Consider the following 17,301-nt stretch of genomic DNA (forward strand, 5'->3'; position numbering starts at 1 on the left):
TTGGATGTTGGACTGTGTTTTGGATGATGTGTGTATGTTTGTGTTGGACTGCTGTCTGTAAAGCAAACACACATTTTGCTTTGGATTTCAGTGTCACACAGACTTTAAGGTGGAATGAAGAGTTGGAGAGTTTCACAGAGAATTATCCAGTGGAGGATTTTTCTTCTTCTTTGAAGGTTTGAAATGTGAACATTGTTCTGCTGCAGTCAATGGACTAAACCAGAGAAGAAGAAAACAGACTTTACCATGAAGATCCTCAGTGTGGATCAGTATAATATCAGCCTGATGTCTGCAGTTTAGTGTCAGCACAACTTTCACATCATATTCATCTCAGCACAACTAAAACATGCTGACTGACCTCAGAGTTTCAAGTCCACATCCTGGACTCTCCAGGAAACCACACAGATGCTTCACTCCTGAATCCTGCAGCTTGTAGTTGTTACTCAAGTCAAGCTCTCTCAGATGGGAGGGGTTGGACTTCAGTGCTGCTGCCAGATAATCACAGCTGATCTCTGACAAACCACAGCCCCTCAATCTGTATAAAGAATGAAAGATGTAAGTTTATTAGACAAAGTGTGAGCTTGAAATCATTCAGTGTTTCATCATCTGTTCAGAGCTGAAGAAGGTTCAGAATGTAGAAGTTTAGAAAATGGAAACTCCAAACAGCTGAAGCCAACAGGAAGCAGCTTCAAACAGGAAACTGTGCAGAGTTTCAGACTATATGTCCTGATGCAGCCAGTTGGATTTTGGAGATTTGAATCTCTGTTCTGTGACTAAGTCCTTGAATCATTTCTTCCAGTTGGTCCAACAAGACAGACTAAGTGTTGGACATGTGTTGTGGCTCCATTAGGGGAGCTTCTAAATGTGATGTGATGTGATGGCCCCTCTGGGTCTGTCAGGTCACACGACTGACGAGAGCTCAAACTGGGCACACAGTGGTTCCAGTCTGGACCAAAGACTCTATACTGGAACTGAGGGACTGCTTTGACTGCACCTACTGGGACTTTTTAAAGGCTCGTGTTCTCACTTAGATCATCGATTTCTACTGACATTTCTTTCTGGGGAAAATGGGGATTACTTTGAAAACAGGAAGTCTTTTCCCCAATAAGCAGCCCTGGATTAGTAAATCACTCCAACATGTTCTCAGGCAGAAGAAGCTGTCTTGTTATGAGGGAGAGAAGAAAAAGATTGAGGCACAGAAACGTGTTGAAAGAGAGATAAAGCAGCTAAAATCAGGTGTAAAAGTAAAGCAGAGGATGAGCTGAATAAAGGACACTCAAGGCTGGCTTGGAAAGGAATGAAGTCCATGGTGGGGATGCAGAACAAGGAGCAAGATGAATGTGATGCTGAATCAGCAGAAGACTTGGACTCATTGGATTCCAGCTTTGATATCATTGATTTCAATGAAGAGCTTTGTGATTGTAGCAAAGGGCTGGTAGCTCTGAGAGTCCCACTGATGAGGTGTTTGTGTGGAAATCTCTTAGTGGGACCAAAGAGAAAAAAGCCCTGGTCCTGATGCTGTGGGAGGAAATGATTGAAGTGTGCTGTGAGGAACTGACTGGGAGATTTTCACACATTTTCCAGTCCTCCTTGGAACAACAGGAAGTTCCCAGCATATGGAAACAAAGGTTAAGTGTCCTATGGCACTCAGTGATGATGGTGCTGTGGCCCCACCACCTCCACCTCTTTGTAAAGGAACTAAGTGTAATCTGAAGCTTCAAATGGAACTAAGACTTCCTCCACTAGGTGGCAGTGTCTGATGAGAAAGTGTTAGCGGAGCTGGCCTGGAGTCAGAAACAGGAAGATGCAGGATTTGGGCTGAAATGGGGAAAAGTGGTTCGCACTAGTGCCTTAAAGCAAGAAGGTTGTAGGTTGAAGCTTGTTGGCCTTTCTGTGGAGGTTGGATGTTCTCCCACAGTCCAGTGAAATGCTGCTTAGGTTCATTGGTGCTTCTAAATTGGCTGTAGGTGTGGATGTGAGAGAGTGCTTCTCTCTCTCTCTTGGCCCTGTGATGGACTGCTCACCTGTGCAGGTGGACCACGCCTCTTGCCCTATGACAGCTAGGGCACAGGCTGCAGCCCTGTGAGCCTCAGCTGAATAAACAGTTAGCAAAAATGATCCATAGATGGCCTGAAATCCCCAGTTAGCAGTTTGGTAGATAGCTATGACATGCTAATCCCATCCAGCAGCTGTATTCTACCTGTAAGCTGATCCCTGCTGAGCCAAAGCACTTTTTCAGATACAAATGACAACCTTTAATAGAAACCTATTGGTCAGCATCTTATTAGCCTGCTGTTAGCTTCATTCCACAGAAAACTGAGAGAAACTAACAGAGTTGATAAAGAATAAAGAGAAATGTGCTGATTTAAAGCCTTTGAAGTGCTTCAGATGATCTCTGTCCACTTCTGTCCACTCATTCATTCATGTAAGCTTCTAATGCAGCTTTGATCTTCACAGTCTGCTTCATGAAACTCATTCTAACCCTGAATGTCAGAGTGTTCCTCCTTCTCTTTCCCATCATTCATGCTGGCAGTGGAGGAGATTTGGATGTTGGACTGTGTTTTGGATGATGTGTGTATGTTTGTGTTGGACTGCTGTCTGTAAAGCAAACACACATTTTGCTTTGGATTTCAGTGTCACACAGACTTTAAGGTGGAATGAAGAGTTGGAGAGTTTCACAGAGAATTATCCAGTGGAGGATTTTTCTTCTTCTTTGAAGGTTTGAAATGTGAACATTGTTCTGCTGCAGTCAATGGACTAAACCAGAGAAGAAGAAAACAGACTTTACCATGAAGATCCTCAGTGTGGATCAGTATAATATCAGCCTGATGTCTGCAGTTTAGTGTCAGCACAACTTTCACATCATATTCATCTCAGCACAACTAAAACATGCTGACTGACCTCAGAGTTTCAAGTCCACATCCTGGAGTCTCCAGGAAACCACACAGATGCTTCACTCCTGAATTATGCAGCTTGTTGTTGGAGCTCAGGTCCAGCTCTCTCAGATGGGAGGGGTTGGACTTCAGTGCTGCTGCCAGATAATCACAGCTGATCTCTGACAAACCACAGTCCCTCAATCTGTATAAAGAATGAAAGGTGTAAGTTTATTAGACAAAGTGTGAGCTTGAAATCATTCAGTGTTTCATCATTTGTTCAGAGCCGAAGAAGGTTCAGAATGTAGAAGTTTAGAAAATGGAAACTCCAAACAGCTGAAGCCAACAGGAAGCAGCTTCAAACAAACACAACAAGAGAAAAAACTCTGAATGTTTCACACTAAAGTCGTACATTTCTCATAAAAACAGGACAAAGACTTGAAAAAGTCGTGTTTTTCCTTCCAGGAACCACATGGCTTCACTTTTAAAGGTGAAGTGTGAAAGAAATGGACATATTTGAAGTCCAACACCTTTTTCCAGTCACATTATTAAAGCAGACAAACTACAAGCTCATTTTCATTCCAACAAGTCATCTTCTGACCTGGACTAACAACACTGGTCTCTATGTGCAGCTGGCTGTGAGACCAGTGCTCAGGAGCGTCTACAAAGTGCAACACTGAAAGAACATCACACACTCATTTGCTTCCAGCACTTTTTCACACAAACATCTACTGTCATTATTGTCACCAAACTCTGTGGATCCTTTATTGCAAATTCAAATGGGATCAAATGGTCAGACAAAAGAGGGTTATGAGGAAATAGGATGAAATGTTGTGTATTAGCAGCAAGTTATTGAATCATTTTCCTCCCAAACCAAACAAAATGATTGACAAACATGTTTTACAAACTCAGTGTTGGACTTGGATCAGCAGGATAAGCTGATGTTTAAAGGCATTTGAGTCTCGCTGTATGAGAGTCCAGTTATTCCTCAATATTTATGGATGATGTTCTTTCAGTGTTGCACTTTGTAGACGCTCCTGAGCCTCACAGCCAGCTGCACATGGACCAGCTGACATTACCCAGCATTAGAGGCGGCTGTAAAAAAATGGATTTTCCTATTTAAATGGTTTGAATTTGAATAAAGCGATGTTGATTCATTCAATCCTGAATGGATTTTAATATAAATGTATTTTGCCAGAATCTCAGGTTAAAGCTCCCAAAAGTATTTCAACAACAACCAAACAGATAAAACAGTAAATGAGAGCAGCTAAACACACAAAGATGGAAACACAGAGCGTGGATCGTTCACTCGACGGCACGCGTACGGACACACGCCGTCGGGGCTGAAAGTGGACAGCTCACAGATCCTGAAGCTGCAGGTTTCATCTGTCTCCAACCAAAACTGAGTGAACCAGCAGCAAAGAAGATCCAAACTACGCTTTTACGTTTGATGAACATCGTCATGAATTCTCTCTGACTTTGACCTTTACTTCCTGCACAGCTCTCTCTCTCTCAGTGTACTTCAAGAACAGTTTACCTTCAAAAATCTGTTTTCTGCATTATTCACTGCTTATTACGCACCAGTCTGCTGTTGTGTTCACTGCTGTCGGCCTCCGAAAACAAAGCCTCATTTCTGCTGTTCAATACTGAAGAAATTGAAACCTTTTAAAATGATGACAGATTACAAACTCTCAGCTGTGTCTGTAATCAAACCTCTGTAACTTTGCTTCACTTCAGCAGCATCAGCTCATGTTCACATGTTGATTCATGGTTTGCTTCAGTTTTGATCGACTGCAGAATATTTTGAAGGTTATCTGCTATAAAAAGCCAGAAGAGGAAAATCTGCTTCATGTGTTTCTGTTTGATCCTCAGTGACTTTGACACAAAGGCCTCTGCTGTGATGATCACACCTCTGATCAAGTCTCACAGTGTCAGCTTTGTTTTTATACATATGGATATGTGCTGATAAATGATCAGAATTAGAATATTTCCCACTGTCTGCTGTGTGCCGTGACCTTTGACCTGCTAAAGAGAGTCAGCTGTGGATTATTCATTGTTGTGTCTGATACTTAGAACTGTGAGGAAGAACACTACACAGTTAATCAGGGTCCCCTCTCTGAATCAGGAAAGGTGGGCAGGCGCGTGTGGGCATGCGGGCCATACGTTGAGTCTCACTGTTTGAAATGTGAACATTGTTCTGCTGCAGTCAATGGACTAAACCAGAGAAGAAGAAAACAGACTTTACCATGAAGATCCTCAGTGTGGATCAGTATAATATCAGCCTGATGTCTGCAGTTTAGTGTCAGCACAACTTTCACATCATATTCATCTCAGCACAACTAAAACATGCTGACTGACCTCAGAGTTTCAAGTCCACATCCTGGACTCTCCAGGAAACCACACAGATGCTTCACTCCTGAATCCTGCAGCTTGTTGCCGCTCAGGTCCAGCTCTCTCAGATGGGAGGGGTTGGACTTCAGTGCTGCTGCCAGATAATCACAGCTGATCTCTGACAAACCACAGCCCCACAATCTGTATAAAGAATGAAAGATGTAAGTTTATTAGACAAAGTGTGAGCTTGAAATCATTCAGTGTTTCATCATCTGTTCAGAGCTGAAGAAGGTTCAGAATGTAGAAGTTTAGAAAGTGGAAACTCCAAACAGCTGAAGCCAACAGGAAGCAGCTTCAAACAAACACAACAAGAGAAAAAACTCTGAATGTTTCACATTAAAGTCGTACATTTCTCATAAAAACAGGACAAAGACTTGAAGAAGTCGTGTTTTTCCTTCCAGGAACCACATGGCTTCACTTTTAAAGGTGAAGTGTGAAAGAAATGGACATATTTGAAGTCCAACACCTTTTTCCAGTCACATTATTAAAGCAGACAAACTACAAGCTCATTTTCATTCCAACAAGTCATCTTCTGACCTGGACTAACAACACTGGTCTCTATGTGCAGCTGGCTGTGAGACCAGTGCTCAGAGCGCGTCTACAAAGTGCAACACTGAAAGAACATCACACACTCATTTGCTTCCATCATCCAACCTGAAGAGGAAACAGAGCGCCTCCCTTCAAAGTAAAAGCTGCTCCTTTTGGACACAGTATCAAAGAAAGTCTACAGTATAACATGGAAAAGACAGAAAAAAAGTTTTGGTTGTTTTAAACTGTGCAGAAATGAAACTACACTAAGCTCAATTATGTGACAGACATTTCATCCCGTGTCAGTTTGGCCTCATCCTGGGCGGATTATCCAGCACACACTCTGACCACAGGCCCAGGGGCCACGCACAGCTGGGCTCCATCCAAGAGACAGGAAACAAACCAACACAATAATAAAAAGCACCATGTGATCTTCTTACATCTTCAAGACAAACATAGTAAAAACAGGAGCATATTTGTTTCCTGATAAAATGATGTGACAGGTAGAACAGAGTAAAGTGGTGGTGTTACAGCCTTTCTCCCCTCTGCTGCCGAGGCTGTTAGTCTCTCCCAAACTCAGCTACAGGACTTCCAAATGAATGAAAGCAGCAGAAGTGGCTTTACAAATGAAAGAGGAAGAGGAGAAGAAGAGGAGAGGAGGCCACCCTGACCATCACTCCAGCTGAAAACATCACACTTCCATTAAAGTTGGTGAGAAAATGTTGAGCAGGATGAGCTGCTGGCTAATCTGGAGGCTGTAGCAGCAGCTCACAGTCACCGTGGTTTCCACTCATGAAAAAAGCTCTGGCTGCTTCATTTCTCATCTCATATCAGAGACTTTAGTGAAGCTGTACTGTGATGCTTCCATATTCCAGTGAGGCCTCCAGAATGATTTCAGCTGTTCTGTACACACACTGTGTGCCCTGTATGGCTCAAAGTCTCTGCAGCCTGTTTTTATCTGCTATCATCAGATCTTCATCATCCTCATTCACATCCCTCACACACTCTACAGCCTCATCAGCACTGACTTCATCTTCACTGACTGATGGAGCACAACATGAACCTGTGGAGGCTGAAACACTGTCCTGTCAAACATCTCCCGTCACCACTCCACTTCTGTCAGCCTTTAAATGAACCCTGCTCAAGTCTGTCACTTCTGTTTGGAGCCAAAAGAGGTCAAAGATGATGCCACTACATTCTTGTCTAGAAGATATTAAAGTGTATTTGGTGACACACAAAAAGGGTCAAGTTTAAGTACAGTTTGGGTCCACACATGTCCAAACCCTGGTGTGTGGGCCTACTTAGTACTGAGAAAAGCCCACTAAAAGAACGCCCACCAGACCAAAGCAATGGTTTTGACTTGATCAGCATTAACCCGCCCCCTGACTTTGATGGGTGAAGTTGACAAATAAAATGTATTTATGAACAGCGATGCAGGGCCAGGAGTAGCAACGTGAATTAAATAAATACATCATTAAATAATTCATTATCAATATTTTAATTAATTATGTACATTTTTAATTCATTACTGAAATAAATAATTCATTAGTGATGTATTTATTTAATACAACCATAAAATTATTGCTAGTTTACTCAAAATAAATTGAAGACATCAATAATAAAGGTTAAATTATGATAATGAATACATGCAACTATAACTGATGACATAAGAATTTGGATTTTTAAGCTAAAGCGAAGGTGCTGACTCACTTGGCACGTTTCTCTCAAATCCTCCTAATAACAATAACATAATTACACTTTAGCCACAAGAGGGCAGCAGCATTAATACAAGTCCGTGTATATAAAGGTACAGTGATTATATTACAGGGATTTTGACAAAAACAAAACAGAACTTGATGGCAGTGTGTTTTTCCATAACATACCAACCAAAATAAATAATAAAAACTTTATAACTTACAGAGCTTTTTTAGAGACTTTGACCACTGGCAGCAGCCTCAGAAGAGCCTCCTCTGAAGCAAAGTATTTCTGCAGGTTAAACTCATCCAGATCTTTTTCTGATGACAGTAAGATGAAGACCAGAGCTGACCACTGAGCAGGAGACAGTTTATCTGTGGAGAGACGTCCTGATCTCAGGGACTGTTGGATCTCCTCCAGTAGAGAACGATCATTCAGTTCATTCAGACAGTGGAACAGATTGATGCTTTTCTCTGCAGACAGATTCTCACTGAGCTTCTTCTTGATGTACTTGACTGCTTCTTGATTGGTCTGTGCGCTACTTCCTGTCTGTGTCATCAGGCCTTGCAAACGAGTTTGATTAGTCTTCAGACCCAAGAGAAAACGAAGGAACAAGTCCAGGTGTCCATTGGGGCTCTGTAAGGCCTTGTCCACAGCACACTGGTGGAGAGATTGGAGTTTTGGTTTATCAAATAATTTAGGCCACATGGACGTTGTTTGTTGTTCTTCCAGCAGATTGAGTCCAGAGTTGATGAAGGTCAGGTGGACATGAAGAGCAGCCAGAAACTCCTGAACACTGAGATGAACAAAGCAGAACACCTTGTTCTGGTACAGTTGTTTCTCCTCTTTAAAGATCTGTGTGAACACTCCTGAGTACACTGAGGCTGCTCTGATATCGATGCCACACTCTGTCAGGTCTGGTTCATAGAAGATCAGGTTTCCTTTCTGCAGCTGATCAAAAGCCAGTTTTCCCAGTGACTCAATCATCTTCCTGCTCTCTGGACTCCAGTGAGGATCTGTCTCAGCTCCTCCATCATATTTGATCCTCTTGACTTTGGCCTGAACCACCAGGAAGTGGATGTACATCTCAGTCAGGGTGTTGGGCAGCTGTCCTCCCTCTCTGTTTCCAGCACATCCTCCAGAACTGTAGCAGTGATCCAGCAGAAGACTGGGATGTGGCACATGATGTGGAGGCTTGAGCTTTCTTGATGTGGGAGATGATCCTGCTGGCCTGCTCCTCATCTCTGAATCTCTTCCTGAAGTACTCCTCCTTCTGTGGGTCAGTGAACCCTCTGATCTCTGTCACCATGTCGACACACTGAGGAGGGATCTGATTGGCTGCTGCAGGTCGTGTTGTTATCCAAAGGCGAGCAGAAGGGAGCAGGTTCCCTCTGATGAGGTTTGTCAGCAGCTCATCCAATGAGGTGGACTTTCTTGTTTCAGTCAGGATTTTAGTTTTGTTGAAGTCCAAATTAAGTCGACACTCATCCAGACCATCAAGTATGAACACAACCTGGAAGTCTTCAAGCCTGCAGATTCCTGATTGGTTAGTTTGATTAAAGAAGTGATGAACAAGTTCCACCAAGCTGAACTTTTCCTCTTTCAGCACATTCAGCTCTCTGAAAGTGAATGGAAATATGAACTGGATGTCCTGGTTGGCTTTGTCTTCAGCCCAGTCCAGGCTGTATTTCTGTGTTAAGACTGTTTTCCCAATGCCAGCCACTCCCTTTGTCAGCACTGTTCTGATTGGTTCGTCTCTTCCAGGTGAGACTTTAAAGATGTCTTCTTGTCTGATGGTTGTTTCTGCTCTGTCTGGTTTCCTGGATGCTGTTTCGATCTGTCTGACCTCATGTTCATCATTGACCTCTGCAGTCCCTCCCTCTGTGATGTGGAGCTCTGTGTAGATCTGATTCAGGAGGGTTGGGCTTCCTGCTTTAGCGATGCCCTCAAACACACACTGGAACTTCTTCTTCAGTTGGGCTTTAAGTTCACGTTTACAGAGTGAAGCAAATATTTCTGAAGGTAAGAAATTCAGAAACAAATATTACACAATAAATATCACAGCCTTTCAGGACCCTGAAAGGATGAATGTCTATTGGTCCATTTCTTGAGCTATTAGGAAAGATCAATATTCAGTCTTTAGAGAAATTTTCTTACTGCTCTGCAGATGGTCAGCCATCTCATGCTGCTTAAGTCTCCTCAAGAAGTGGAGTGTGATCTTCAGAAATGCTTCTCTGCAGCTCTTTCTTTCATCTTCATCCTCACCTCCAAACATCTCCTCATCCTCCATCTGGCTCTTTAAAGTTTCTGGGTGATCTGGACTCAGAAGCTTCTGGATCTTCTTCAGCTCGTTCTTCACAAACATGGTGATGTTGTCCTCCAGCCGCTGGAAAAGAAGACTATATGAATTACCCAGTGGTAAATGGACTGGTTCTTATATAGCTCTCTGTGATACTCTGTGCACACAAAGCATTTTATACAACATGCCTCATTCAACCAAGCACATTGTTCTGTGCTTAAATACTTTCTTTCACACTCTGATGGATGCATCAGAGGGCAGCTTGGGTTTAGTACGTTACCCAGTACATTTGCCAGCCAGGGTTTGATTCACAAAGCTTCTGACTAGTAGCTGACCTGCTCACCTCCTGAGCTACAGTCACCCCAATCTGACTGAAATCATGGAGCCCAAACTCTGATTTATGTTGGACACACTGACAATCCTCTGGTCCACAAAGTGCAGCACAGAGGTGACTGAAAAGAACAAATGTAAACGTAGTACTACAAACCATAACCACTGAGTCCAGGTGTGTTTGATGTTGCTGTGCAGACTGACCAGTGGAAACCTCTGCTCTCTCCTGCTCCACTCTGTGGAGGAGTAATGAATAATTAGCTCATGTTATGTCTGTCCACACACAGACACAAGCTAAAGGTCCATGAAGTGATGTTTGGATGGGTTCAGTCAATCAGATGACTGTCATGGTGAAGCTTTGCTAGTCCTGGTGATCCCACTGAGAATTAACAACTCAGTTTCCAGATGTCTATAGTTTTCTGCTCAGTTTCTTTAGTCCCAACAGCTCTTACCATCTCCTGCATAAAGCTTTCCCTCCATGCTCAGATGCCCTGGAACAAGGTGCTCTCTTTTTATCAGTGACTGGTTTAAAGGGACAACTTGCAGTGCTCGCCAAACTTTGTGTCAGCAAAAGTAGTTCTAATGTTTATTACACTTTTTACATTTTTACACACACAAATCAATGAGCATAAAAACATAAACTTTTCACATATTTTGTTTCACAATGTTACAAAACTCAGTTCACAACTACACAGTCTGATTTACAAAATATTTATGACCACAGTTTGAGCCGATGTATGTCCCGAGTCTGTGGACTCAGTGGTTTTGTTTTGATTGTTATTGTCTTTTGTTACAATTTCATCCTGATTAAGATTTTCTAGTTCTGAGGTTTTGGTTTCTGTGTTCCCTCTGTACTGTGTTAGTATTGTGTCTCTGTCTTCACTTCCTGTTTTATTTTGACAGAGCCATGTCCTACGTTAGTGTGTCTACTTTTGCTTCCCCTTGTCTGGTTATGGCCAATTAATCCTGCTGTGTCTCCCTTTTCTCATTCCCTGATTGTTTTTTTGTGTATATGAGCCCTTTGTTTTCTCCTGCTTGTTGCCGGGTCGTCTGTGTTATCTCCCCGTGTCTCCGTTTAAGGTTTCAGGTTAGTTTTTTAGTTTTTTCAGTAGAGGTTATCTTAGCTTCTGCACAGGCCATCTCCGCTGCACTTCACCGTTTCAATAAAGCTCACTCACTTCACAGCAGGGTCGGCATCTTGGGTCCTTTATTAAATTCAACATGGCTCGCCCCGCTAGCCGTGACATAAGATGTGAAAACAATATCCAAAAAACATGAGGGACAAACAGGGAATAGTTTTAAGGTGCAGGGCCAACAAACTGAGTCTAGCCATAAACTCAGAGTTGATTGAATAAGCATTTTGAATTGGCTGATCTGAGTTACTTCAATCAAGTCTATGTTCACTTTGAGTTAAGATTATACATGATTAATGTAAAAGAAAAAGCCATCATCAGCAACTGATTCTGATTCAGCAGGTTTTCAAATCAAACGGTACCCATCCCTAGCTGGCTGTAGTTAAACCTTTACTTAAAAAGCATCCCTAGACCAGCTGTCTTAGCTAATTATAGGCCAATCTCCAACCTGACAATCCTTGGAAGAGTAGTTGGGGAGACAATCAGAGGGCAGTGTGATGATCTTAGGTTACAAACTACCGCAGTCAAGTCCAGAGGTGGGTAGTAACGAGTTACATTTACTCCGTTACGTTTACTTGAGTAAGTTTTGAAAACAAAAGTACTTTTATAGTACCTTTTGGTGCTTTAATGGCTAACATTAACCTGGCTGGCACACATGTTAATGTTAGCCACTTAAATATTAGCAGTTAGCTGAGGCCACAAGAAGAAGAGGCCCTAGAAGAACGATGGATGATAAGATTAGATTTTCAAGACTAGGCAGAGACGTGTTTTCCTTTACTGTCTCTTACAGAGGAGGGAGCAGATACCAGACGAGGTCACGGAGGTACGGGGAGGATTCGCAGCAGACAGCAAGACTGCCACGTCCATGCGAGAGAGCGATGGCTACAATAAGCTCTGTTTTTGTCTCCCTATATAATGGTGTACAGCCCATTTGAGGGTTATCCTCTCTGTGAACCAGATGCTTGATTTCACACAGAGGTCCACCAACTGAATTTGATCAGTTATGGAACGATTTACCTCGACAGGCTCCTTCACTCGCTGCTTTAAACCTGCCTTAAAACACACTTTTACTCCCTGACCTTTGACCCAGTGTGACATGTTGACTCACTACCTCAGACAGCTTAAAAATAGTCTTTTTGTTTTTTGGTGCTGCCTAAAAGAACCGTAAAATATCTGTCCTATATACAGTTATGTTCATATATTTTTGTACTACATCAGGAAACTCAAAAATATAGTTTGTAATATTTTAATCCTTATTTTTAAAACTGTTTATGTCATTTTTCTTCTCCCATTGCATCAAAAATCATTATTTACACTGAATAAATGAGTCAGCAGCTCTCTTACATTGTTGCTCCAGGTTCATTACTGAAGTTTAGAGGATGTTCTTTGGACCAGTCACTCCTCACAGACACACAGCTGGATGCTGCAGATCCTGCTCCATCCTCTTCCTCCATCTTCTTGATGTCAGGGTGGAGTTAGTCTGAGAGGTAAACACACACACTCAGAGGTGCTGTTGTACTGGAAGCATCACACTGACGGGTTTCTAAAGTTCTCATTGATCATTTCATGGAGTTTCTGTGGTAAACACTGTCCTGTGATGTATGTGTTATGGTGAGGGTCATGAGGGCTAACCAGCCCCACTCCTTACTCCTCATATTTCAGCCTGAAGCACAAGAACAGCCTAAACCTAACCAGCAGGCTGTAACCTCAAAGGGACTTCATGGTTAGAAATAAAGGTTCAATGAAATGAAGCAGATCATAAAAACATGAGTTCCAACTTTAAAAGAAGCATCCACACTAGGGCTGGGCTATATCATACCGTTCACGGTAATACCGGTATAATGTTGGGCAACGATAGGAAAATGAAATATCGCGATAGAATATGGGTAAAACGCGCATGCGCAGTGCCTATGTTTACATACGCACATGGCGGCGACGCAGAATGAGAAGAGGGAAAGTGGATCGTTAAATGAAACGGATGAACCAGAACTGGTTTGTAAAAATGCTGCAACTTCAGTGGTGTGGAACTGGTTTAGCTTTCGTCCGTCAGATACACAACAAAGCACTATTTTTGGTAGCGCATGCTAGCGGGCCGTCGTTATTACCGTGTTGTTTGGAAAATACGGCGCACTTAAAATCAATCCTTTGATTTTTCTAAAAATCGACAGTGCCCCTTATAATCCCGTGTGCCTTATGTATGAATTCTGGTTGTGTTTACTGACCTCGAAACGATTCTATGTGGTACACGGCGCTTGAAAATCTGTCAAATGTTTTAGTGCGACTTTGCTAAGCTACGAAGCCGCACGGCTTGATGGATTGTCGGAGCATTACGGCTATCGTACGCAGGCGCCTCGCAGAGTGATACGTACTGTGCTTCAACATAATATTACCGTATTGTGTGTGTATGACCTCTTTTTAAGTTTTGTGGATATTATACATGGTTATGCTGAGGATATGTCGGCCAATTTCCACTGGAAATGCCTTTTGGTTAAACTGTCAGCAAGGAATTTGCACTGTTACATTTTTATATAACTTTATTGCACATAAAAAAACAGCTGCTTGTTTAAGTGAAAATACATTGATGGGGTTTTTTGCACTAATAAAGTTGTGGAGTTGTAAAGTATTTTGTCTAGTGTCAATTATATCGTCAGTTATATCGTTATCGCAAATTTTCAAATGTATATCGTGATAAATATCTTTGGTCATATCGCCCTGCTCTAATCCACACGATGACGGCACAGCAGAGGAGCACTTTCTCTAACACACTGATTCAGTTCCACTGACACAAGGACACACACAGGAAGGCACACACACACACAAGCCTTTATAAGAAACAACACAATCATCTGCGCTTGTCAATCCAAGTCCTTAGCCCATGAGCCCGCGGTATCAGACCACAGATATTCCCTTACTTTGAAAAAATAAAGACAGTTTTCAGAACAGACCTGATAGTTCTGCTACAGCCTGTTTACCAATATAATCAATATCAGATATCAGAGCAACAGAAACCTCGGTGATCAGGACGCTGGGACTGAGAACAGGAAGTGGCTCAAACGTCACAGTTTCATGACGTCAGCCTGAACTCCACTCACGGAGTTTCTGTCGCCATTGTAGTTTTTAAAGTCCCGTGATGAAGGCGGGTCTTTCTGTGAGTCCGCACGCTCATTGGCTAATAGCTCGAGATTGACACATCGTTATCCAATGAGCGTGCGGGAACTTCCGACTTAAAGTTGTTTCCTTTGAAAAACCAAAGTCTGATTATTTTTGCCTCCACTGACGGAGCCTGTTGTTCCCGCCACAGAGACACAGTAATGTCAGAGCGGTGTTAACACTCACCCTGCCTCAGCACAGCTCTCACTCTCCTCCTGCTCTCTCACACTAAACGGAGGCTCAGCTAAACTCACTTCCTCTCTACTTACAGGAAACCAGCGCTCAGAGGAGCCGACCGGCCTCACATTTCACCCACAGACACGAACAGCGTGGAATTATTTTATGTCATAAGAAGAAACATATTCATGTTAACACTCACCTGCCTCAGCTCCACCTTCCTCCTCCTGCTTTCACTTTCACTACTGCTCCCTAAACACAGAGGATGCTGGGACTTGTTGTTTTTTCCTTCCGTCTTCCTCTTTGTTTGTGTTCAAGTTATTTCGATCATGTAAACATCAACAGAACACGTGAAGCCACACAGAGTTTGTATGTCGAGGTAGGTAGGAGGTGTGTTGTCTTCGTAGCGCTTGTTAAAAATAACACAGCATCCACTTATGCTTTGCAAGCTACTGCTCCAAACATTTTATTGACACCATTCATTCCCTCACACCACAGACCAGTCTTCTTTTATGTGCTCCCCCGGAGGCATTCATGAGCTTTCTTAAATACAGCGCCCCCTGCTGGTAAACCTTATCATTACACGAACACCTACATATCAACACATCCCCTTTCCTCTGAATTATATACAACATAGGTCTTATAAACTAACATATACACATAATTGTTTTACATTAATATTTTTTCAATTGTTTTTTTTTCACCACCATCAGAATATAAGATAAAAACAAATCCAGTTTCAGCTTTACAGATTAAGCCTAACTGGTCTTTTGGCCTTACGCTCTGACCTCCTCAATACAGGTCCTGAAACCACTTCACTTCTCTCCACATACTCATGTCCGTCCAGTGGTTTCAAATCAGACACTGTCTCTGCATGTGACACATCAACATTTTCATCTTCCTCACCACATTGTTCCTCCTGAAATGTCTCTTTAGTCTTCAGCAAGTTGCGACGGTTCCTTCTGAACACATGACCTTCTTCGGTTCTTACGTCATATGATCTCGGACCTGCTTCCTGAAGAACAATGGCTTTCCTGCTCCATGCATTCTGATCTTGGATTCTCACTACATCATCCTTTGCAAGCAATCCAAGTGCTCTTGTTCCCTTGTCATACCGCCGTTTTTGTTTCCATTTCAGATGCTCTTGCTTTTTTATAATTTCTTCACTCTGCTTGCTTTCTGCATAGCAGGGCAAAGTGGTGTGTAGCTTACGACTCATCAGCAGTTCTGCAGGGGATAAATCACAGTCAAGAGGAGCAGTCCTGTAGCTCAGCAGAGCTAAATAAGGATCTGATTGACTGTCTGTAGCCTTCTTCAGAAGCTGCTTGATGATATGCACTCCTTTTTCAGCCTTGCCATTTGCCTGTGGATGTTGAGGACTCGATGTGACATGTTTAAAGCCATATTCTCTTGCAAAATTCTGCCAATCTTTGCAATTATAGCAAGGACCATTGTCACTAATGACAGTTTCTGGTATTCCATGCCTGGAAAGATAGACTTCACATGTGTGATCACATTATTAGCAGTTGTACTTGTAAGCAGAGCAATCTCAGGAAAGTTAGAGTAATAATCTATCACCAACAGATAGTCTTTCCCATTAAAATGAAATAAATCTGTTCCTACTTTCCTCCAAGGCTCTGTAGGAAGTTCAGGAATCATCATGGGTTCTCTTGCCTGTCTGCTCTGAAACTTGTTGCATGTTTCACACTTTCCGATCATGGTCTCAATGTCTTTATTAATACCAGGCCAGTACACAGTGTCTCTAGCCCTCCTTTTACACTTTTCTATTCCCAGGTGTCCCTCATGTATTCGTTGAAGTATCAGCTGTCTCAGACTATGTGGTATCACAATCCTATTGCCTCTCAACAGCAGTCCATTTACCACATTGAGCTCTGATCTAACATGATAATACTTTGAACAAGACCCTCTGGGCCAGTCTCCTTGGATATTTTCCATCATCGTTTGCAGCTCCCTGTCTGCAGCTGTCTCCTCACATACTTGTTTTATCTTTGCGTCAGACACTGGCAGAGACTCCACTATCATATTAACATGATCGTCTACTTCTGTCTCAGTGGAGCTCGCGTGACACACCTGTGATGCTCGCGACAGTGCATCTGCTAAAGCTAAATGCTTGCCTGGTGTGTATATCAAGTCAAAGCTGTACCTCTGCAGTTTCATCATGAGACGTTGAATCCTCGGCGACATCTCATTCAGACTTTTCTTAATGATTGACACAAGAGGACGATGATCTGTCTCAACTGTAAAGGTAGGAAGACCATAAACATAACAGTGAAAAATATCAAGTCCATATGCCAGCCCAAGACATTCTTTCTCAATCTGAGCATATCTGCTTTCAGACTCAGTCATGGATCTAGAAGCATAAGCAACTGATTTCCAGCTCCCCTCTTCAGCTTGAAGTAAAACAGCTCCAAGCCCATCCTTTGAGGCATCTGTTGAGATTTTCAAACTCTTAGTTGGATCATAATATGCAAGCACTGGGCGCGTTGTCAGTGTGGTTTTAAATCATTCCATTCCTTTTCATGCCTCGCTGACCATTTAAATTCTATGGAATCACGAAGTAACTCCCTTAGAGCTGATGTTCTCACTGACAAGTTAGGTATGAATTTTCCAACAAAGTTTATCATTCCCATCACTCTGAGCACACCTCTCTTATCTGTCGGGCGTGGCATTGTTGCGATGGCTTTTATTTTTCTTTCATCTGGCT

General features: G+C 42.5%; 1 protein-coding gene across 1 annotated transcript in view; it reads right to left on the reverse strand.

Moving 5' to 3' along the window:
- The window catches only part of LOC120433779 (ribonuclease inhibitor-like), a gene marked incomplete at its 3' end in the record, with an annotated part of 32,920 nt that extends 18,567 nt beyond the window's left edge, over nt 1–14,353 (reverse strand). The window contains exons 1-8 of the mRNA XM_039600660.1: nt 14,195–14,353; nt 12,594–12,729; nt 10,274–10,352; nt 9,645–9,873; nt 9,339–9,503; nt 7,711–8,332; nt 2,902–3,078; nt 359–535 (exon numbers count right to left, since the gene is read on the reverse strand). Coding sequence (XP_039456594.1) covers nt 359–535; nt 2,902–3,078; nt 7,711–8,332; nt 9,339–9,503; nt 9,645–9,873; nt 10,274–10,352; nt 12,594–12,703 — 1,559 coding nt within the window. The remainder of the gene's footprint in view (nt 1–358; nt 536–2,901; nt 3,079–7,710; nt 8,333–9,338; nt 9,504–9,644; nt 9,874–10,273; nt 10,353–12,593; nt 12,730–14,194) is intronic.
- Between the last annotated feature and the right edge of the window lie 2,948 nt (nt 14,354–17,301).

The sequence above is a fragment of the Oreochromis aureus genome, linkage group 3, assembly GCF_013358895.1.
Source record: "Oreochromis aureus strain Israel breed Guangdong linkage group 3, ZZ_aureus, whole genome shotgun sequence".
Taxonomy (NCBI): Eukaryota; Metazoa; Chordata; class Actinopteri; order Cichliformes; family Cichlidae; genus Oreochromis; species Oreochromis aureus.